The 24,393-nt window shown below is 45.9% G+C and overlaps 2 protein-coding genes across 3 annotated transcripts in view; one reads left to right on the top strand and one right to left on the bottom strand.

Moving 5' to 3' along the window:
• LOC119465139 (methylosome protein 50) overlaps positions 1 to 1,029 on the bottom strand; it is a 99,533-nt gene extending 98,504 nt beyond the window's left edge. The window contains exon 1 of the mRNA XM_037725938.2: positions 869 to 1,029. Coding sequence (XP_037581866.1) covers positions 869 to 929 — 61 coding nt within the window. The 5' untranslated portion in view covers positions 930 to 1,029. The remainder of the gene's footprint in view (positions 1 to 868) is intronic.
• Positions 950 to 23,424, top strand: LOC119465136 (uncharacterized protein CG1161). 2 transcript variants are annotated; one of them, XM_049655951.1, is made up of 4 exons: positions 950 to 994; positions 4,576 to 4,685; positions 12,547 to 12,799; positions 20,585 to 23,424. In XM_049655951.1, the coding sequence occupies exons 1-4, from the start codon at positions 965 to 967 to the stop codon at positions 20,729 to 20,731; spliced, it is 540 nt and encodes a 179-aa protein (XP_049511908.1). In that variant the 5' UTR covers positions 950 to 964; the 3' UTR covers positions 20,732 to 23,424. The 2 variants fall into 2 exon arrangements, with proteins under 2 accessions (XP_049511908.1, XP_037581864.1); XM_037725936.2 differs by lacking the exon at positions 950 to 994 and adding an exon at positions 1,241 to 1,386.
• Positions 23,425 to 24,393: the final 969 nt, after the last annotated feature.

Below are 24,393 nucleotides of genomic sequence, written 5' to 3'. Positions count from 1 at the left end.
TGGGCCTGACTCGTACCTTAGCAAGCTCTAGCTCGAATAGCCCTGTTAAATTTGCATGTCTATTCTGTTTAGTATCCTGTTTAGATGTTTAGTATTCTGTTTAGATTTATTGAATGTCTATTCTGTTTTAGTATCCTCTGAAATTACTTCCTCAATTTGTTGGGTTGCCATTTCCAGCTGCTTTTCCGAGTAAAATATCCCACCTGGTTGTTCATCTTAGCTGCTACTTACTTTCATTTCTCTTCTAAAACTCGGCTTAATACGTTTGTGATCACTACCTAGACTTCTGGAGCCATATTCATCTATGCTCATTACATTTAGCCTATCGTGCATCCTATGTGACATTAGTGCATAATCTATCGTCGACTGCAGGCTCCCTACCTCCCATGTTATGTGCCCTTCACACTTCTCAGTACTGTTGCGCTTGCGTATCGCGCCGCCTCGGGGAGAGAGAGAGAGAGAAAGGGCATCAACAGCTGTGATTACACAGTTTTTACGTTCTTTTTGAATGGATATAGGAGGCTTCAAAAATTGACGTTTTTTTTTTTCTTTTTCTTTTTTTTTTCGTAGTGACAATTTCCAATCACACGCGTGCTGTCAAGAACTTGTGAGCATTCGCATCTCCACTGGACCAGATCATCTTGCTGATGCATCTGGTTAGAGGTGTGGAAACAAACAATTGGCACTGCGCGAATTGGATTCCGCGCACGAACATGACTAGGATCATCCAAAGACACACAAGGTAACCACAAAACAAATCGCAGTTCCTGTCTGCGCACAGGGCCAGATGCCGGTGTGCGCAAGTCATCTGACGATTACAAACACGTCAGTCATTTCATGCAACTGAGCGTCGCGGACGGCGGCTTACCTTTGCAGCGTTTGATGTCGTCGATGTTTTTGTGAAAAGTATCGCACGGTACTGAGGCCATCCCAGAGAGATGTGGCAGTGCCACACGTCGTCGATATGAACTCGACGACACAACACAAGCACGTGGTAAATGATACTACCCTTCACACGTTTGCTTTTGCCTCGCGCGCGCATTGAGCGTCATGATGATCAAGCATCAAGAAGCACTAAAAATAAGAACAGTTAGAATTTAACTAGAAAAAATTTATTTCTATACTTTTAAAAGTAATTTCTCCTTTCCATTTTGGGGCACCAACGTCTAAAATTGTTTTGTCATCGTGTGGTCATCGCCTCATCCCCTTACTTGCGAAGCCGATGCAAGCCTGACGCGGATCGACTTAATCCAAAACTACAAAACCAGTGCACCGCCAGCTGTGTTTGTTGGGGCGGACGACAGTGTGCCTGCGGCAATGAAGACCGGGGAGCTTTGTTATTTTGGGGTTTTATTCGTCCTGTTAGCCTTCGTGCACTACTGTGAAGTAAGTAGGGAATGGCCGGAACACATTTGTTGCTTTCCGCCCATGTTTTAGAACAGCATTTGCGTGCTTGCGCGTGCCGATCGTCAAGTTTCGTGACTGGCACCGATGACGCACACTGCGTGCACCTTTGACGTCGCTTGCTTCGTGCCCGTCGCTTGACGAACCGCTACGAACCATGCCTCGCTCTAGCTTCGCATCAGGCACTTTATCAAACCGAGCTATAACTCCTACGGGCCAAGCAGCACAGTCGAAACTTCTTGACACACTCGGGTGCATACTGTCGTGTGTGTGTGTGTAGTCGAAATGTCGGGGTAGAAGTTGAGAAACGCTTATCGAAGCCAAGTGTTGGGCAAATTGGCGCACCTTCGTATTGAGAAAACGAACGTGATATGGAAGTGATGACAAGCAACACGACTGCTCACTTACTAGTGCATCCATACAGGGGCTTGCGTTTTCATTTGAGCGCATTTTACACGCACTACCACTACTTTGTTTTGACTCAGATTTCGCTGTGGAGGCGAATCGTTCAAATTGGAATCTTGATTTGCGCCATGTGTCCGAGTTTCTCGTTGGTGAGAGGCAGCGAAACGTCTTTGCAGCCGCTCGCTTCTCCTGTGACAGTGAACGCATACAACCGTGGCCTTTTCTTTTTGTTCTTTTATTTTTCCCCCAGATGAACTAGGCAGGCATATAGCGAGGGTTTTATCGAACGAGACGTTTTTTGGTTTAGGTTGGCCACCTTTTCTGGAGCTTTTCATCTATGTATTGCCTGCACTTGTGGCTGAACTATGCTACTTCATTTGTAAATACACGCCACCTTCCAGTGATTTTAAAAGTAGCAGCACTGTTAGTATGGTTTTCAGTGTATTGCGTCAGGGGGCAGACTAGATGTGTTACCACGACAATATTTGCATCGCATTCGACGCGCCACACTGTGACGTGTGCGAAGTATGTGAGACAGTGGAGCACACATACTTGTTGGTTGTCTCCAGTATGACTTTAAGCCTTGATCCTTTTTTTAGCGCTGTTAACAACTTGCCATTCAGTGAGAAAATGTTACTGGGTAATTGACCGGACATATCATTGAAGCGAGTCATCAAGGCTCTCTTATAACATAGTTAACACTGGTCTAGATTGAAACCTATGAATGGGCCCTTCGAGCACGTGTGTGCATATAATTGCATCCTACTGCATCACCTTATCAGTTGCCTATTGTTCTCTTCACTCTCACCCTGAGCAGAGTTGCAGGCTGGAGGACTCTGCGTTTCCTCAATATACTCTCTCCCCCAATAAAGCTTCGTTTCAGGTGGACTCCAGCATTGGTATCGGATCTGCATTATTCTTTTGTTTCTACGTGAGGCGTGAATAACAAACAACTGTCTTTCAGTTCTGTTAGCAGCAGTGGCGAGTTTTTGTACAAAATAAGTTTGTGCTGTTTTTCCTCTAATTATTCTTCGGTTGTGCAAATAAAGTTTGCATTAGATACAGATAATGCATTTAACGTGCATTAGAATGCGTGCACTGTAACTGTCATTGATTTATTGTAACACCCCCATATAATGCCCGTATGGGCCTTCAGGGTACTTGAATAAAGAAAACAAAATCGACTATACCCTCGCTTGGATGCAAGTAGTTCACTTGGTGTGGGTGGGCATCCGCAGCAGCTCCCATCCTCCTTGGATGTCAGACACCCAATTCTTTTGCCAGCAAGGCACGCATTCACCTCTCTTATTGTTTTAGCTGTGCATGAGTGCGTACTCCATGGAGTCAAGGCCCCGCTTTACGAGTTTTGTACCTCTTTAGTGAGAAAATTATTCAGAAATGTTCATAAGGGAAAAGGATAGAAAGCAACAGGACAGAAGGAACACTGGTCTTCAACTTATTTTTACTATGGAGAATGGACATTACAACCCTTGCAATGGACGGACATGGGTACATTAAATGTGCATGCCGATCACAACTCATTAAGCATGCATAACACACCCAGATCACATTCTTGGCTGTGTGTGCACAGCGCGAGTTGTGCAGGCAAATAAGAAATTTCATTATCTTTGTCAATGGCTGCATGTTACACGCATGTGATGGGCGAGCACATTGACAGGACCCTTGAGAGTCATCACACGGTTTGTAATGTCCTTTCTCCCTAGTAAAAATATGTTGTAAGACCAGTGTTTCTTTTGTCCTGTTGCTTTCTATTCTTTTCCACTCTTCCTTCCACTAAGCGCTGGAAACATTTTAATATCATGGTTTCAACTGTAGCCCAACTTTCTGTATTAAGGAAGTAACATCTAAAGCACTTCATCTAACAGTCATTCTCACGAAGAGTCAATAACAAGATTGCATGAGAGAAAGGTATTGTGTAATGTTTTCCATGGCAAGCAGGGCAGCTCCATACAGATTATGGGAAGCCTTGTGAATCTAAGGCACAACTTTTGTGTCCTGCATCTTTTTTTTTTCTTTTTCCCTAGCCTTTTGCTATCTGCAACTGCTGCCTTTATTATGGGTAGGTAGCCTGCCACTAGAATATTTGGGATTGGTGCCTCAAAGCTGTCCTTTGCAACACAGGCACAAGACTTGACGCACTTACTCGCACAATGCTCGCACTTCTTTTTGCAGAAGATCGGTGCGAAGTTGGGTGGTTGTGATAATTAGGAGGAGAAAACTTTGCAAGAGAATGTTCTAGGTGCTAAATAGAAAAATGAAGTGCCTGCTAATCTGAGTGCTCACGCCAACCACTCTGAGTTTTTGTGAATCAGTTAACGAAATACCATAAATTTGGCCATTTCATTCCTGCGTCTTTGGCTTAAAGGTAACCGCCGCGCGCATGTGCTCTCGTGCTGTGCAATGTGACAACTCCTATATTGCCTTGCATTATTTATTTTAAATTTTTGCCCCCATTAAAACATGGCCACTGCGGTTGAGATCAAACCTGCAATCTCGGCCTTAGCATTGCAACGCCAGCATACCAAGCTACCACATCGAGTGCTTGCATGTCATCCGTGTTCTGTTGCACCATCCTAAATTTTGCGTCATGTATAATCTGGCATGTGACCTGATCAAGGCGCCTGGCGGTTATCATTGGATTGTTCAATTGAAGAGTACTCTCTCGCATTGTCCGTTCATCCCGCATGCTGTTTCAGTATCTCTATCGGTGTTCATGTGCACCTTTCTCTCCCCCCGTGTCGTCAGGCGCAGTACGAGGATGTGCGCTGCAAGTGCATCTGTCCGAGCACTGCAGTGGTCAAGGGCTCCCAGACCAATCGCAAGCTCTACATCATGAATGTACCTCCACAGCGATGGTGAGATTCCCACGGCTGCCAGTTTCAGTTGGCGGAATGTGAACAAACTCCTCCCATGGAATGCTCCATGTCCATCCGCACTAAAAAAATGCAACAAGGCTAGAGGCTTTGGCATGTTCGTAATGAATTGCAAAACAAGCCCAATGCAAAGACGGTGACAAAGATAGAAAGACACACACAGCATCGTGTGTGTCTTTTTATTTTTGTCGTCGTCTTTTGCACTGTGCTTGCTTCACAGTAAAAAATGTGACACAATTTTGGCACCTTTGGAACCTGTCAACCATTTGCTGTACAAGAGAGTGGAAGGCCATCGGAATCAAAATCTCTCTTAGGCTACATTGGTTGTAAATACTGCTAAAGAAAGCTTTTGCTGATGTAAGCAACTCGTATATCAAAAACAGCAAAGCTGTACAAGGGAGTTCTCACACCTTCCAGCAGTCTTAAGGGTCTGGTTTGCCAGTGCCGGAAATTTACCCATGACTGTGCAGAGGCTTCACCATATGCAGTGCAGCTTGCTGTTAAAGCAAAGTACTGCTGTGTGTTGGGCCTGTTGGTATGCAAACTTCGATAACGTTTTCGCGAAAGCAGACAGGGTCAAAAGGGAGATGTAGACACCACGATGCGCTTTGTTCAAAAATATAGTGGAGTCTTTTCAAACGCTTCACTAAATCCAAGCTTAACATTTCTAAAGTCTCTGCTGTATCCAACACATTTTCTCTATTCTGTGTCCTCTCTAAATGATACTGGCGTCTGGCTGCAAGTTCAACTGGCCCAATCCCAGGGTCATATTGGGGTCGCCGTGGAGGGTTCATTGCTGGCTATTATCTGGATTAATTTGACATTGACTGCCCCCCACACTTGCCACACAAAAGCCGTTGTGGAACTTCTCAATGCCAGCTTCACCATAAAATGCAAAGATAATACGTGAACTCATTTTGTGACTGCAAGAAGAAAAAGAACTTTGCCTGACTCAACAGTAGTTGACGTCTACCTAATGTGAAACATTCATGATTTCTAGAGAACGGTTGTATGAATAGTGTAATTGCTCTGTAGCAAAACAGCTATATAGAGATTATGGGCTGTAGTGTTTATATTTTTAATAAGACAGAACATTTGTAATGGCAAGATATAAGATAGAGAGCAAACTATAAGCCAATGGGACAGACGTACCCAGTTGCACATGAGAGAGAGAGAGAGACAAAACTTTATTTTGATGAGGCACGGAGAAGCGCCGATCTCCGTGGTGGGTGGAGCCTTCAGTCCAGGGCCCCAGCGGCGGTGGCAGCACTTTCGGCTCTGGCGATAAGCTTTCGCTGATCCTCCAGTGCCGAGCTGGTCAGCACCATCTCCCACTGCTCGTGCGTTGCGTTTCGATTTGGGGAGTTATTGGGGATATTTTGGCATGCCCATGTGGTGTGGTAGAGGGTAGCTCGCTCTGTACAGAAAGGACAAAGGGGCTGATAAAGGGTGGGGTACATCGCGTGAAGGAGCGTCAGGTGAGGATAGGTGTTGGTCTGGAGTTGCCTCCAGGTCGTGGCTTCAGCTCTGGTTAGGGATGGGTGGGGTGGCGGCATCGTTCTTCTCGAAAGGCGGTAGTGCTGCAGTATATCGTAGTAAGTTTGTAGTGTGTCTGGACTTGGGTCTTCTGGCGTCTCTTGCAGTGCCCGGTTGCAGTGACCTCGGACTATCGTGTGTGCACGATAATTTCCGCTCACGCCTTCATGTCCCGGTGTCCAAATTATCATGGTGCGGGGTATTTCGTTGAGGCGATGTAGAATATCGCATGCGATTTTATGTAGAAACCTTCGAAGTGTTTCTACATAAGTGTTATTCATTTGGCGTGTTTCCATTCATTTGGTAGTGTTCCCGCTTCCCAATGGGTATTAAAGAAAGTCGTTAGGGCTTCTATTGAGTTGTCGTCCAGGTTTCTCAGCATTTTGTTTGTGAGTCCATCTTGTCCGGGTGTTGTGTTTCGAGTTAGGGAGTGAAGCGCTGTCCAGACTTACGTGATTTCAAATGGGCGATCTAGGTCTTCATTTGGCTTCCCACTATATTTTGGTATAGATGTTTGGTTCCGTGTGTGATCGCCGATGTATTTTGCCTCTAGCTCTCGCAGAATATCTTCATCCGACCCCGGTTGGTTGCGAAGTATGCGTCTGATTGTGTGCGAGGTTTGTTGCTTGCTCATGCGCAGTGGCTCCTGTGGCCTGTAATTTTAGACTGCACTATCACCGGGATCGGCCCATGCAGGCGCTGAGATAGGCTCGCCTACCTAGAAGTGGCGGAACTCTGAGAAGAATGCTTCGCTATAACATAGTTTTTTCGTCATATAATGCATCCCATGAACCATTGCTTTCATAATCTGTCTGCTCATTAGCCTTCTCTTTTCTTGCACAACACGTTGCTGGAGTGATCCTTCCAAAGGTATTTGTGTGCTATTTTAAAGCATGCGGTATTCTGCACTTTCTAAAGGCATGCATGGCAAGTGCATCAACCTAATCGGAAGCCAGTGCGGTTCATACAATGGGTAATCCAGTGCCCGCAGGCCTTGAAGTCTGCTGGGAAAATGCATTTCTTCAACGTCTTTTGCTGAAGTACTAGCTCCCATTCACTGAAAAAATGTCTTAAGCTTTCCTGCTTAACATAAGCTGCCAAGTTCTCCTTTGTTCCTGGGGAAAATCATTTCTTGGTACCACGGAAACTCCACCTCTTCCTGGCACATGTGAGGAACACTTTTTTTCATTGCCAGCTACAAATATTCTCTTTCGTCGCTTCAAACTGTCATGCCTTGGCACTGTTGGGGTAGCTTAAGCAGCCGAAATTCACTTTTCACCTGCTGCCTTTATGGTGTTAGTATCATCGTATGGATGGTAATTGGACATGGTAAACATTGCATGGAACGGCGTCTGCAAATGGCATCTGTTTTCACTTTTCAGTCCCATTGCAGTGCCTGATGACGAAGGAAGTCGGTGCTTGATGCTTTGTACCACATTTCAGAACTGAAACTATGACTAGGTGCACTGAATAACATGGACAATTTTGGTACCAATTATAATAAGAGATTATGCCTGCCAATTTAGGGCAGGCAATGCATTATGTGAGGCTAATTACCGTATATTGTCATATGGTAGTGGGCCTGAAGCGGAGCAGCTAGGGAAGCAGCAGAGAACTGTTTCTCTGGAAAACTCGTATCCTCAAAACTTGCCCTTTAACACCACTCGGCACATTCATCAATAAAGAGAGATGCAAACTGCAATGATCAGCTGGAGAAAGTAGCCTGGCATGCAACTCCAACTGCTGGGTAACAATTGTGGTGCAAACAGCGTTCACATAAATGCACAAGCAGCACATATACTCACACCCATGGGATAGCTATTCACAAAATTTTATTAAGGGCTGACTTTGAGGGCAGCAGTAAATGGAATTATGTAGCTGTCATGCTGTGCTCTATTTATAGGGCTGTCACCGTACATTTTTCCGGCAGTGACAAGGAACATTTATTGGGTCATGCACTGCCCCGATACTTTGTGATTTTCTTTTTCTCAGCTAGATAGGGCACTGGAAGCAGGTCTTTAATGGCCACAAGGTCTTGAAAGTGTGTAGATATGCTGACGATTTCTTAATTCTTCTATCGGAACATCAACCTTTCACATGCCAAAACATGCTGAAGGAGGTTTTAGACGCCTTTAGGTTGCACAGACAATGCCTGACATTCACACGAGTTGCCTAACAGTGGAAAACTGCAGTTTCTTGATTTCGAGTTCATCTTTCTCAGTGGACACATCTGCTGGCAATATTGACCCTCATGCCAGAAAGGATTTATTATTGTAGTATATAGTTATGTACACTCAAATGTGGTTAAGAGAAGCAAGGCAATACTTTGTTTGCAGTTGGTGCTTCAAAAGATATGTCGACAGCTTATGCAGAGCAGTCTTGAAGTTCAAGTAAACCGCCTGTAAATTACAGGGTTCCCCGACTCAGTGTTGTGAGCTACAGTTGAAAGTTTCGTTTAGACTCTCAAGGGCAAAACACAAAGGGTGGAAGAAGAGCAAGAAGTGATTACACTAAGGTAACCCACTGTCTGAAAAAGATAGGGAGCTGGCAGGGAGAGTTCCAAAGGTTTATTCGGCACCCACCGAACCTGAAGTTGCGACCTCATGTCTCTGAGAACGATGATCATAAGAGGCTTCCAGAAAAATGTGGTTGATCCCTCTTATATAGGAATCGGTATAGAACACGAAAGTGAAACGTGTCTTCACAGAAGTAGTGTAATGTTTATTGCACATTGATATATAATGTCTATTGGTGTTTTGTGGCTAAAGCGCCCTTAGGCGTTGATGCACCCACGCTGACGCCTGGTGGCACGTCTCCTCCATCACGACTACCAACGTCGATGACCATGAGCAACCGTCGTGCATATGGAAGCTGCACTACGCTGCACACGCTAGCACAACGCGAAAGACGAAGCACGTAACTGACACACTAATACAACGCGCAAGACAAAGCACGTAACTGAATCGTCACCGAGTCAAATCAGCGCGTACAGCGCGTCGTAATTGCAGCCTCCGCGATCAACTTCAGAAACATTTTCAGAGCTAATTGCGGAGGCCACGCTCCGCTGTGCTGAGTACGGTGAACGCCACCTAGGTGGCGTTGGTAGTGCTTCTTGATGCCAGCGTCCCTTCGAATGCTGGCATCGAGGCGTCGTAGTGCTGAGACCACCGAAGCGTTCACTGTCGGTGCGCGTTAGTGTCATAATGCAGTACTTCTCTTTTCTGCTCGTAGGCGGCGGCACCGCCCCGAGCAAGAGCGCGGGTACACGGAGGAGTGTTAGATATATCCGCCATTTTGGCTGTTTTCATATCCTCGAACCCACCATACTCGCATCGCAGGTGTGGCCAGCAGCACCGCCGCACCGCGCCGCGGCTGCCGTAACCTCGAAACCGCACGTGTCAATCCGTTGCCAGCCGTAGCTTAGCCAAGCCAAACCTCACTGTGTTCGTTCGCGTGTTGTTTTGTCAGCTCTGCGGTCGTGTCTGCGGTTGATCGTTTGCTGCTGCGCGCTATCTTCAGTGATCACGTTTCCCGACCTTCAGCATCCACCGAGTTCCTAGCTGTTTCGTGCTGCGCTTTTCGTCGAGCGGATTCGCCGTTTACAGCGATGGCACCGACTGCTCCTTCGTCTTCGTCCGCGCCTTCGAACGAACTGCCAACCGCGAACTGCCCTCCGTGGACGAACTGCCATCCGCGGACGTTGCCTTCGACGATCTGCGCGCTGCCGGCGTGTCGATTCCAGCCGGGATAACCTTTGAGGGCTTCGCCGACGCTGACAAAGACCTCGAGCTATGTGCGGAGTTGACCGATGACGAAATCATTCGTCAAGTTACGGAGGATTCCGACGACTCCGACACCGAGAACGAAGAGCCAGCTCCTACACAGCCAACGAGCTCGGAGTTGACGCGAGCACTGATGACACTGTCATCGGTGTACAGCGGCAACATGACGTTGACTGAAATTGAGGCAGACATGATCGCGGGCAAGCGGACCGTGCAAAATAAAATAAGCGACTTCTTTGCGCCCAAGTGCTGACCTATGAGGTAGCGCCGGCCACGTCGTATTTTTTTTTTTTTAAACGGCTCTTTTCAGAGCCACCTAAACGATGCATTGGCTGAATAGCAATGAGAATCTTGTACTCCGGCCGTGACCCTCTCCGTCAGCGAAAAATACCTACCAAAAAGGTGCGTTTTCACGTGCATTCGTTTTTCCGGACTGCCCGATTTCCCGGACGTTTTCGCGGTCCCTTGAGGGTCCGGGAAATCGGACGTCGACTGTATAAGGCGCGTCTGTGTAGCTCTCTGCAAATGCGTTTGTGGCGCAATGGGTTAAACGCTCGGCGATCTATCGTCGCGGACCGAGAGGTCGTGGGTTTGATTTCCAAATTTTGCATGTTTGTGGAACTTTTTCTTCTGGTTTCTTTCTTTGTATTATGTTCTATGACGTATTTCTGTGAGGGAAATACGTCAGTGAAGTCTTGGTGGACCCCGGCATAAAACACTTTCGTGTTAAAAGACACACAAGGCCCTACGTTCGGTGTGCCACGGGCGAGGTATAAGAAATGCCCTTGACATATGACAGGAGCTACATCAAACGAACAGAGTGCATGTTATAGGGCCCCTAAACCACCCAGAGGTCGAAATTTAGTTGTGGTATTGCAGTTGTGCACGAGTCTACAGCAAACACGTAGCCACGAGAATGTTTCAAATTAGTGCCATAATAGCGGAGTTATACGCGTTTGATGATCGAAACACAGCCCTCGCTCATTTCGCCCTTTCCTTCGCTGCTCTCTGTTTGTCGGCTGGTCTCTCCTCCTCGTCGAGTGCTCCTCAGAATGTCACGTGATATACTTCATCGCCAACACGCTTCTCAAAACACTGTCCACTTCCGGTTAAGGCACGTCTACGCCAGCGGCAATCATACCGACGGCGAACCGGCCTCCTGTGCCATAGAACGTCTGCCGCGCGAGAGGTGTCCAAAGTAGACGACAGTTTGGCCAGCGCACTGCCCGCCGCACGATTGACAGGCCATTCGACGACCGCGAAGCTGGCCGCCTCCGCCACTGGTGACGGAAACATCGACTGCAGCTTCTGTTCCAAGCAAAATAATTTCCGCTATTTAAAGTGATGCGTAAATTGTACATTTTATGAAAAATGATATCCACTGTCAAACGTTAAACACGAACGAGAGCTCCGATACTTGTCGAGCTCAGCTGCAGTGCACGGCTACCGACGGCAGACGATCGGCTCGGATGTGCTCGCATTGCAGCCGACGGCGCCGCTAATATCAGCGTATTTTCTTCTTTGTGTACAGTTATTGCTAAGAGCGACAACAACGGTAAGAAAATATTGCGGGTTGTGAGCGTCGGCAATTCATTCCGAAGCGCCGTCCGCTTTAGCTTTGAAGTGAACCGGAGAAGGCCTAGCAACGATATCGGTGCCGTCGAGTGATCAGCGGCGTGCGTACCTGCTAGCAGACTAACCAGAAGCCGTAGGTTCTGCTCAACCAATCGACATCATCGCCACCGTTCACATCACCAGGTGCACCCTGGTGACATTACGACGACTGCTGAGGATACTGGAAAGGCTTGGAGAGGGGCACAGTATTTTTTTAATTTTTTGTTGTGGCGCACCCGTGTTTGGTAGCAAGCTGCAGCGTTTGGTATCGTTGATTGTGACGGCATTCTCAACTCGATACGTGTGTTTACTTCAAATCTTTAAAAAATACAGGAGGTGGTTTAGGGGCCCTCTAAGGACCATGCAAGGGAATTTGTACTTAATGTCAACATGTTGTAAATGTGGTGTGCATTGTGCATGTCTGTGCATGCAGATGTGAACCACAGCTTGTTGAACTGCAAATTTTCAGAAAGAGCAGGGACACTGTCTCACATGAACTACGAGAGGCATTTTTTTATGATGCAAAAACACAGACGTGTGAGTGACACATTGATATCTTTGTATTTGTCCGAGTACCCAGAAATGTTTTCAATGTGATGTCATGATGAGAAGTTGGAGCATTGGCATGTTGTGCTATGGTGTAGAGGGTAAATGTATATATATATACGTCTTATACTGGTGCCTCGAGAAATTTAGTGCCACTTGATTTTGTCTTATTGAGCCATTTCTTCAGAGATTAAACCTCGGTTGTTAGTCCAGCGACATTATATTCGTTTCTTTACTACTGAAAGGCTGAATGCTACACGGTCAACCACTGAGCCTTGCTTTTTGCCTTTAATAAGTTCTTTCTGTGTCGTGCTGTTTCCCTTGGTTCTTTAAAGTGCTAACAGTGACCGATTGACCATTTGCAGCAACTGCGAAGGGGTGATCCTGCCCCAGGCGAATGACATCAAGGGCCGGGAGAGTGAGTTCTGTCCGCGCTGCAAGTGCCGCTACGAGCGCCGCAACACCACCACCATCCGGGTGCTGGTCATCCTCATCATCTGGGTCATCTCCCTGCTTTCGGTCTACATGCTGTTCCTCATGTGCCTCGACCCGCTGCTCAACCGGCGCAAGGCTGCTGCCTCCGCCTACCAGGAGCACGTTGACGAAGAGCTCAACCTGGTGGGTGCGACCGCATGGGAAACATGGGCTGGCTGCCCAGCTTTCAAACGACTATGCGACATTGTCAAAGAGGCTTTGCAACACCTTATTTTTCAAAACTCAGAATGCACTGGAGTCAGTGGGATGCGTTGCATTGAATATACAATAGACTTACGTTAATGCGACTCCTGTTACTTCAATTTTTCGGTTAATTCCATACCAGCTAGAGGTCTCAACTGGCGCCCATGCATTTCTGTGGGCCCATACTTTTGTTATTTCGAACATAAAATTGGCCTTCACTGGATAAGTAGAACTTGACCAGTCAGCACGCACGCAAGCGCTTGACCCCTATACTGACTCCATTAGCGACCCCTTTAATGGCAGCGTCTGTCTCGGTGGAGCTTAGGGTACAATGAATGCATTGAACAGATGTCATCTGCCATGGAAAACGCCTATTTTTGGCCGGCCCTAGGGAGATTTTCAAGCAATAACCATAGCTCACAATGCCTGATTGCAGTATTTACGCGATTCTTGGAAGAAAAGTGGGCCGAAAATTGCTTGCGTGGTGCCAATCGGGCACAAAATCAAAACCACCTTCACAATGCTGGTATGCTTTACTGCAAAACAGGGATGTATTGATGCGAAGCTGACTTCACAAACCGTGTGGCCAAGCAGACTTGAAAAAAAAACCACCCTCCTTCGTGCAACAATTTTTCTTGCTAAAAAATCGGGTGCACATAAGATTTGTACTTTGTTTAGGATCTTTAATGTCATTCCTACGCTACTTTTCTACTTTGGACACACACAGAGAAAGTGGGCGCGTTTTTGATTGGGGGGCGTGTTAGAATGGGGAAATACAGTATAGACCACTTATAACGTAACCGCTTATAGTGCAGGACCGGATATAATACGGTCTTTTCAGACTTCCGTTAATTTTTCTATAGCACTCTATATATACGCGTATCGCTTATAGTGCAGTTGCGGGACACAAAATGCCGGTTACAGTGCGGCTGCCTGGAAGTTCGGCAGTCAACCTAGACGGCAAACGCTCCCCTCAAGCCAGAAATACCCTATTTACTCGAATCTAACACGCATATTTTTATGATAAAACAGGTCCGAAAATTGCGTGCGCGTTAGAATCGAGTACGACCCTAAATCTACGTTACCATATAGCCGTCGGCATTTCAAAATGGCTTCCTCACACGTGCGTCAAGCGTAGCTACCCTAGCTCCATGTGCTGCAGTACACATACTTAGGCAATAGTCTACCGTCTGTCTTCACGTTCTCAGCGTCTGCTCTATCAGCATGAAGTACTGAGTTCATCATGATGCCGCATTTAAAAGGAAAGTGATCATGTGTGCAGAGACGGACGGAAATCGGGCCACATCACAGGCGTTCAGAGAATCCCAAACTTGCATTTGGGACTGGCGCAAACAGAAGGAGAGGAGTTTCGCCAGCAAAGGAATGCGGAACGGTTTCACTGGATCGAAACAGGTCGTAATCTGCGACAATCCACTTCGGCGATAAAACCGCCTTGGCCCTATCTTGAACGCAATCTGCGACGGGGAAAGTCCGCCGTGCGCCGTGTTTTTGCCGCTTATAGGTTGCGTTTAAGCGAGTGGCATGATAGCACGAAGGTCAATTAGCTCACCGCGCTTCGTAACTCGAGCGTTTTGACAGTTCGTTTCCGCAGTCAAAGAGTGAGATGTGTTCATGTTTGCTTGTGCATGCGTGACACCGTGCTTATTAATGTATTTAGTAAGCGAATACGGAACCTAGAGCACGGTGACAGCGACGGCAGAAATGCGCCTATAGTGAATAAAATACAGTGTAGACCGCTTATAACTTAAGTCGCCGGAGTCGCGAATATCCGCACTATAAGTGGTACCGCACTATAACCAAGGCAACAGTTTTCAAGTCCCGCACATATGCAAAACATGTGCACCGAGACGCCACGCGTATGCAACAGTCGAGGAATGTGGCTAGAACGTTTGCATTGAATTTACAGTCGAATCTCGTTAATTCGAACCAAATCACGCGGCGGTGCCTCCGACCGGCATTGCTCCGGCACCGCCATAGAGTAAAAGCTTTGGAGAGACCCCTCAATGTCGCGCGCGAACAAAACAACAAAAAAAAACAGAAAGAAAGAAAAAAAAACGCGGCGGAAACTTCACCCTCTCTCAAATGGCAAGGTCGCCGATTCTGCGTTGCGCCGGAACATGCGTGTACGTGCCGACGTCTAAGCCACGCTACCGTAGCCACGCGTAGAAAATGGCAGTGAAACCTTCTTTCTCCTTTATGCTTCCTCTACTTTCTAGTCACGTGTTGACCTTGCACACTGCGGATACGGCGTAGACGGAAGCAGCAGCACTGTCCCAGGCCGGCAAACGCCCGCTTCCCTATAATGGCAGAAAACGAAACTTCAGGGAGCTGGCACCGGGCCGGCTCGGGCGGCGGCGCCTGCACAGCGGCGAGCGCACACGGTGATACTCGAAAGTGAGGGAGCTACGAGGGAGGGCGAGGGGAGCCACCGAAGCAGCGGAGTTGCCGAGGCGAAATCCACTTTCCTGCCACCCTCCTCCCTCACATTCCACAGTCTCCGCGTGCGCCCTTCGCCGTGCCGTCCCGGCACTGCCCGCTCCCTGAAGTTTCGTTTACTGCCGTTATCGTGAAGCGGAGCGTTGGCCGGCGTTGGCAGTTTCGTGGCCCTTGCTCGCTATGCGTGCCGTGATATTTCACGACTCGCTCTCAAGATTCAGGTTTCAGCCTCACTGGCTGTTCTCTCGCACCACGTGCCCTTCTCCTCCACTTCGTCTTTCTTCCTCGAGCACTCCTTGGGGCGCCCATTTGAGGGGAGCGTTCGCCGTCTCCATTGACTTCCGTACACCCAGGCAGCCACACTGTAACCGGTATTTCGTTTCCCGCAACTGCACTAGAAGCGATACGTGTATACGTGGAGTGCTATGGGAAAATCAACGGGAGTCTGAAAAGACCGCACTATATCCAGTCCTGCACTATAAGCGGTTACATTAGAAGTGGTCTATACTGTAGTTGTTTTGGTTATAGTGCGGTATCGCTTATAGTGTAGATATTTGCGACTCTGGCAACTTACGTTATAACCGATCTACACTGTACTGTCAAAGAAAACAGCAGTGGGTTTCGCCATTTTTTCCACGTCTGGTTTAATTCAACCCACCTAATAATTAAATCAATTTTGTCGATCCCATCAGGGCCGAATTAACGGAGGTCGACTACAATAAAAAAGTCACTTCATATTATTCTGCATCAGAAAAAAAAAGGAAAGCAATTTACATCACACTTGTGTAAGCTAGATTAACATATTTTAACAGTTTAAGGAAAAGAAACACACAGGAAAAACATAATTTACTTAGCACACATTTAACGTACACAATTGATAAGCACACATTGGTTAAGTGCAGGAGAGGATATTGTAGTTCTCAGCTTCATGCAGCAGAATAATGTTTGCCTAGCATGTTCATTGCAGCATTGTTCACAGATTACAAACATTTTCTTACTGGGTTCAAAAAGTGTTGCAGTGTCTCTCTAAGCTACAGGTGGGCTAAATAAAAAAGTATCTCTTTTAGCAGTTGTAGCAGTACATTGTCAATGCTGTCTCCCACACAGGCCTTTGTTAATTAAGTCTCTTAACCTGATAAAGTTGTGTTATTTTTCTGGTTTAGCAGGCAAGTTACATGACCACACATTTTACTGCTAGTCAAAGTGGAGTGTGTCAGTGCAGCTCATTAACCATGAAGCATTGCTAACATTGAAACACTTGCTCTTTGCTTGCTTCTGATAGAAAAGAATGTCATTGGGCATAAGTGAAAACGTAAGTATGAACGTAAGTCATTTAAGAGCTTTGCAAAGAGCCTGCGTTTGGTGGATTGTGTTGCATATGTCTTTAGTTTTTGTTATGGCGTTTAGGCATTATAGCGAGGAGTGGGTAAAGAGAAGTCTTTAGATATCTATATACAATATCGGATACGATAAATTATGATGGTTGATAAGACTTGAAAGTCTCTTGTTCCGTGTTGCCAAACTTAAAGTGGCGATCGACACTGGTAGATGCATATTTTGGGGCACAGAGGAGCGATTGTTCTGTTCTCTCATTAGGTTCTCATTGTAGGTTTGACTGTATATGATATGCTGTAGGCATAGACGGCTGACATGCTAGAACGATGCTTAGAAACATTAGGTAACATTTTTTTAAACTCTAAACACGAAACTAGCAAGTATGATCGTATGTATTAAAATGAGAGGACTGATTCTGATTAAGTAAAAGCTGTGCACGACTCCAACACCACTAACTTGACTACTGCAATATTATTGACACAGCCCATGTAAAATCCCACCCAGGTGCACTAGAAGTAATAATGATAAATTGATTCATCTAGCTGAACATGGGGCTGAGCCTGAGTGTTGCGAACATTTAGTGAAAAAAGAGGGGACTGAAGGAGATTTGCTATTACTTACAATAATACGAGGAAACAAAGAAGCCAAGGGAAGCAGACGGGAAATTAGCTGTTCCCTTTAATTGAAATGTCGCAATAATAAGAAAGAGCGAAGTGGAAGTAGACAGTACGACAACTTGGTAAAAATGGGAGCTAAACCCACATATTCCGCATGACATGTGCGGTACCGCTTGAGCTACGCCGGCAGCAGTAGCTCAAGATGCTACTCGTGGCTTTTGCAATGGTACTGAATTTATGGCAAAAAGACATTGAAGCTGCATAAAAGTAGATTCATTTAGGCCGGGCAATCACAGGCAATCTGAATCAAAGGAATAAAATCTGACAAATAAAAATCAGCTGGATTGCGTGTGTGGTAGACACTCCCATGTGAAGACCGGAAACCTAATTGAGTCCTTTCAAAAAGAAATACAGTTATGGCATTCTACCACTGCTAACCTATGAGGTTGTGATATGGAGGATTGCAGAAGGCTTGGGATAGCTGGCCCCAATGTGGCCTACGTTTTCATGTTTCTACATCTGAAATCACAAACAAAAATAAAAGCTTCAGAACACAGTAAACTATAGACAGAAGTTTGATAGATGTAAAGTTGAGAGTAAAATGGCAAGCAGTTGGGACTACAGAGCGCACAGGTGCTAGGTGAAATTTCAGTTCAGTAGAAGAGGAAGCAGTTATGTGTTCTGCAAAAATTACTAAAGGGAACTCTGCCACTAGTGTCTGTGGGAGCAGCAAGCACATGGCGACTCGGCAAGCATGGGAATGAGGGTCCGTACGTGGGTTTGCTTAAACCTTAATCCTTGTGGCTTCAAACGCTCGACCGTGATTTTACACACCGATAATATTCAACAAAATATTGCACTCTCAATGCAACAGTTCGCAACGAGTGTGCATGTGCGCAGTCTTACTGCCTTCGTGCATTTAGAAAAATATAGTTGCAAATTTAGGCCAATAGAGGTAGATAAAGTAATAAGTGCATCCACAAAAACATCTGAAGCCTTTAAACATGAAGGTCAGACAAATCCGTCTGCTATCTATGATGCCCGTGATAGCTGAATGATTGTAGTGCCAGAGTTGCCTCCACTTACTTTAGTAGCGAACCCTATGGATACGCGAGAGAGGGGCAGCTGGATATTGCCAGAAGAGACTTTGTCCTGCAGTTAACAAAACACAGACTGATCACGATAATGATGATTATGAACACGCAGAGACGGGGCATGAAGTCCATTGCCAGTCATGTGTGCTTCCTGGCAAGACAAGGTCCATCAGTAATACACATTGTTGGGCATGTTGTTGTGGATTGTACACATTACCTCCGGGCAACATAGACGAATACAAAGACGAAGCAGTGTGCTACTTCCAGCTGTTGATATTTGGAGTCGACAAACAGTCTTCATAAGGCATCACATGCAAGGGTAATGGAAGAAAGCTACAACACGAGACTTTATTTGAATTTATTCTGCGACAAAGTTGCGAGGATGACCAGGCAAGAAAGCTGCAGGTTGTGGCTTAAGGGGAACCTGTCCAAAAGGCATATATTCACAGGAACAGGGCGTTTTCACAGAAACACGTTGACTCGCTCGCTCATTTGTTTGCGGCAAGGCGTGCTCTCGGGCAAGCAAATCGTGCAAAGGAACCGGAGAAAGGCGTAGGGGAAGCTGGTTGTTTGCTCGCTCATCACACATCACATTGGCTGGCATTCCAGCGGTGACTAGCCCATTGTGAACGATGTGGTGGTCGAGAATTTATAGTGGATTCTCGCTCAGGAATTATACACCGCAGACACAAGTGAGCGTTTCGTCAAACCCTGACGGCGTTGATGCTGACACATCATAAGAGCATGAAGTGGACGCATTTGCTCTCCACAGCTGCCTTGAAACAACTCCAGGAAGTCGAGTAAGGGCACCGAGGGAAGGGGTGCGGGCTCTCGGGCAAACGAGTTGCAGAGATGGGTGGGAAGAAGGAGGGGGGGATAGTGCCATTCGCTTGCTCGTTCGTTTGGGATATTCACTTACACTGACCATTATCGTTGATGGTTTCTACGTGTCTGTTCGCAAAGTTTACGAAGTAGGGCTTACTCTACAACTTAACGAATGTCGGATTAAGAATTACAAAACAAAAAATGTTTCTCTTCACAAAAAAAGTTTTAAAGGTGTTAAAAGATGTAGCAGCTCAAAATTGCAAAAATGTAGACAAAAAGGAAATTGTGATGGTGCCTGTGCTCAAGACACCATATGCCAGAGCAAGTTTATTCAGACAAAATTGGCAACAGCCAAGTGGCTGAAAACATCATTCATCTGAAAACACTGTGTTGCTTCTGAGCAACACACTGTTGAGTCATCTGTGCCGTCGTGTACGTTTCTTCCTTTTGCGTGTGTCTGGCAACAGATGTATGTCCTTCACCGGCCAATCCGTGTGAAGCTTTGGCGTGTGCCATTGTGTCGTGGGCATCAAACACCAACTAGGCCAACAAACAGTTCTGTTGAAGCATATTTCTAAGTATCTGCAGTTCCACGTTTGCTGCTGCTCGTGCGGTGCGTATAAAGGCAAACCATTGAGCACTGGTACCATCACAATTTCATTTTTCTGTTTATTTTTGCAATTTTGAGCTGCTACATCTTTTAACACCTTGAAAACTTCTTTTTTGTGAAGAGAAACATTTTTCGTTTTGTTATTCCTAATCTGACATTCGTTAAGTGGTAGAGTAAGCCCACTTTGTAAACTTTGCAAACAGAAATGCAGAAACCATCAACGACAATGGTCAGTGTAAGTGAATATCCTGCTCAATGTAAGTGCTGGACACTAAAGGAAAATATGAATTGAAACTAGATGGAAAAATAGGCTTTGGTAGTAGCAAGAACAGGGCTTTTGTAAGCAAGAAAGTGAAGAAAATAAAAAATTGAAGTGGCGCCCCCTGTTTTGGACTATGGGACTTCTCTTGTGACATCAGCACTGGCTGATTCACAGAGAGCATCATAGAGGGAGGTCACATGGTGATTACGTCAACTTGTCTATTTTAGTGCTTCCAGTACAAGTTGAGGAGCAGCAGCGAGACTGTCGGCAGCAATTTTACATGCAACAAAGTGACATGTTGGCTCACATAGAACAATGACATACTTCTAGACGAATAATCTGTTGATATAACTCTGCTTATTGTTTTCCTTTAGTGTCTCTCTAAAAAATGTGTGCCACCCCCTCCCTGTCCTGATTTTTACAAATTTTAGAGTTGGCAGACTGGCAGGTATGCTGTTGACATGCTTTCCAGCAATCGTGGCGTACTGAAAGTAACTGTGAAAATTGATCTGTTGTGTCTTGCAGGAGGAGCCCCTTCCGATGCACCAGCAGCGCACTCGTCGCTCGAGCAGCAGCGTGCTCAACAAGGTGGGCCAGCAGCAGGACAAGTGGAAGCGGCAGGTCCAGGAGCAGCGCAGGAACATCTACGACAAGCACACCATGCTCAACTGAGCACTGGCAACTCGGCGAGGTTTCTCTTTTTCGGCCCCCAGCTGGACGGTGGCTAAATTGTATACTGAGCCTTTCCTGTCCACTCTCAAGTGTCTCTTTTAAGCCCAGAGTACGATGGAATCTTGTCAGGTCGCGCTGATACGTGTTAAGCAGCAAAGAAAAACACCGACCACAATAGCTGGTGCACTGTAAGCGTTTCTATATAAGACACGATGTTAAAGGGACACTAAAGGGAACAACCGGTGCAATTTAGACGAATAATGTATGTTTTCTAAATTTATTTTCTTTGATTTAATGGTGAGTGGTTGATTACTAAAAGAAAAAATTGAGGCCAAGCTTTCAATTTTTATATTTTACACGAGAACCCCGCACTGGTAGTCAGCATCATGTCGTAGATTCTAAAGCATTTTCTTGAGTTTGGGCCTTTATCAAATTTTTCGAAACTTGCCAGCTTCAGAATGTGGCTCCTTTGGAAGGCAATCTAGTCCATCTTTAAGCATAAAAGTGAACTGGACCCGAGTTAGGCATCTTCAAAATCTAAGAGGGCAGGAATTTCAAGGCACGGCACACCATTTTCGCATTTTTGGTGTTATAGAGGCAGTATACATTTATTAATACAGTTTATTTTTCTCTTTAGTGTTCCTGTAACAGGGAGCAGGCACATGATAACAGGCATGCAGTAAAAGTTTTATTGTGCATCTTTATCTGGAGTAACTTAACATCCGGACTACAGTTGGCGTGCTTAACTGGAACTATGCTGATTTTCCACTGGTGTAGAACAAATGTCTGGGTCCTTTCCCAAGTTTGTACTTAAAAGGACTGCTTTATCACCTCTACTACTGCTCTAAATCGGGCTGTCGTGTGACAGCAAAAGTGTCCACTTTACTAACCTTATTCATCGGTGTTTTTCTTTTTTATTTACCAAAGATCTTTTGTTGACAAGTTATAGGAGGGGCTGTAGAATCTGACTATTATCACGCACATTATCCTCACAAGGATGTTCTGCTTGCAAGAAAACCTTTCCTTTGTGAAAACAGCCAGGTACAACACGCAGTGTTTAAATTTTGCTGCGCTCACCGTTACCCTGTGTTGTTCTTCCAGTGCAAGTGAAATACTGAATGTCCAGCAAACAGGAGCATGGCGTGTCCATGACGTTAGGTTTTTAAACTGCTTTATTATTAGCACTGATACCTTGCACAGTTGTAGCATTTCATGGTTCTGGCGGTTTCATACTGTTTAATAATTAGACTTGCATATTTGGTTGCTATAATAGTTACACGTCCATTTTGTCCAGAATAAAACAGTCGTATGTGTCGTCTGTGACGTCAACGAGAAGAGAAATTTATTGCAATGGATTTATGGTGCTATTTGTTGTTGAGATGAAACACTGCACTATCAGCATAAATTCAAATGCAAACAAGTCTGAACACACTGAACCATGCCAAGCAACATGAAAAGTCAAAGTGGCCGCTTGGGCCAGCGCGGGGTGGCAGTTCGCAACGTATGATGAGGGAACGGTCCCACAGTTCCAACGCAACAGTGGGGTTACCAATGCATTGGGTTCTATGGGAGCTGTGCTGGGACTGGCCGAAAACGACGTAACAGCCGGGAAAACGCAGCACCCGGGAACGTAACAGCGGGGTTCTACTGTTGTACTAAAATGCGAGAACAGTGATGTGCTACAGCTATGCAAACTTTGAGTGCAGTAAAGCTAGCAGATTAGCCAGAAGGGTCATGCACTTCTGGCACTTTTATTTACTCGGCATTTGGCACCTGTTTCTTCAAGCACTCTTGCAGTAATCCACAGACTGTGTGCCTGTCTCACAACAATGTCAGATCCGAACACAGTCGCATGCCCTTTGTCACTACAGCCTGCCAACATGCACATGTTTATCCACCTAGCCATGTTTCTATGTATCCTGATTTTTCAAACCCCCACGTTGACTGTAGCAACTTATGGGACCGAGCTAGTTGCTGATTTATGATGCAAATTCACAGTGCAGAAACTAGACAAGGATTGGAATAATACAGTGTAATCTTGTTGATACGATCTTCACGGGAACCAGAAAATCAAACATATCTGAAAATCGAATTATCCGAACACAATCGTATATAAAAAAAAATGCTATATATAAGAAAAGAAAATATCCCGAAAAATGTATTATGCAGAATTGTATCGACAAGATTCCACTGTAGTAGGGAATTGCTCCACTTGTCTTTGTTTGCCATCCCTGTCCAGTATCCCTGTTGTGAATTTGCATTCCATCTTGAGTTTATGTATTTATTTTTTTGAGTCTGAGAAACTGTGAAAACGTGTTGTAACCAGTGGCTGAGCAGAGACTGCCGGCCCTAAAATAGCCCGTGTATTGAATGTCAACATGCGGCAAGGTTTCTCCAGATGTACATAGTGTAAGATAAGTGCTTGCGAATGCATGATAGACAAATCCATGTTTTTTCTGTTACAGTCGAACCTTGTTATAACGAAGTCACATCTGACACAGATATACTTTGTTATATTCAATATTCGTTATAAGCATAGATGCAGAAGTTGTGACAAAAATTTCTGAGAATGCGTTATATTGAGGTCTGACTGTATGTGGATATTCAAATATTTCATGATTTCTAATAATCACCTGCATAAAACTGTCGGCAGTTTCTCTTTCTACCAATGGACACCGATGCCTGTGAAGTAAATGCGGTAAACAAATAAAGTGACAAAAGTTGAAAAAAGAAAAAGCGATTGCATGTTTGCATTTCTCTACAAAGGTGTAGCTTGTCTACACTCAACAAGACTTCTCTCGCACACAATTTAGTCGAATACAGTAAAAGCTCGATGATACGAATCTCACGGGGTCACGAAAAATATTCGTATTAGCCGAAATTCGTATCATCGAAACACAATTAAAACTACTGTCGAATCTCGATAATTCGAACTCGAAGGGGCCCGAAAATTTGTTCGAATTAAAAGGACGTATTTTTGAAGTATTCGTGCACCATAGCACGATGCACGAGCGGTGCGAGTCGCGAAATATCGCGGCGCGCAAGCGCATAGCAAGCACGGGCCACGAAACTGCCCACGCCGGCTAACGGTCGCTTCCCGATAACGACAGAAAACGAAGCTTCAGGGAGCGAGCGGGCGGCGCCGGCACACGGGTGCGCGTGGAGACCGTCGAAGGTGAGGGAGGAGGGCGCGCCAGGGAAGCGGATTTGGCCGCGTCAACTCCGCCGCTTCGGTGGCTCCCCTCGCCCTCCCTCTCAACTCCCTCGTAGCTCTCTCACCTTCGACTCCGTGCGCACATCTCCGTGCGCGACCGCCGCCGTTTTTTTATTATTTTAGCCGCCCCCTGAAGTTTCGTTTTCTGCCGTTATCGGGAAGCGAGCGTTTGCGGGCGTGGCAGTTTCGTTGGCCCGACTGTGCCTCCGCCGCTGCTTCCCTCTGCGCTGCTGCCGCAGTGTCAACATGTGACTAGAAAATAGAGGAGAAGGGTTCACTGCCATTTTATCCGCGTGGCTGAGACGTCGGCACTAGTGTGTGCTAGAATACGGTTGTCTAGAACACTCTAGTCGGCATGTACACGCTTGTTCCGGCGCGATGCAGAAACGGCAACCTTGCAATTTGAGAGAGGGGGAAATTTCCGCCGCGGGTTCCTTTTTTTTTTACC

Source organism: Dermacentor silvarum, chromosome 9 (genome assembly GCF_013339745.2).
Source record: "Dermacentor silvarum isolate Dsil-2018 chromosome 9, BIME_Dsil_1.4, whole genome shotgun sequence".
NCBI lineage: Eukaryota > Metazoa > Arthropoda > Arachnida > Ixodida > Ixodidae > Dermacentor > Dermacentor silvarum.
Note: the sequence above shows the minus strand (reverse complement) of the source record. Positions and strands in the feature narration are given on the sequence as shown.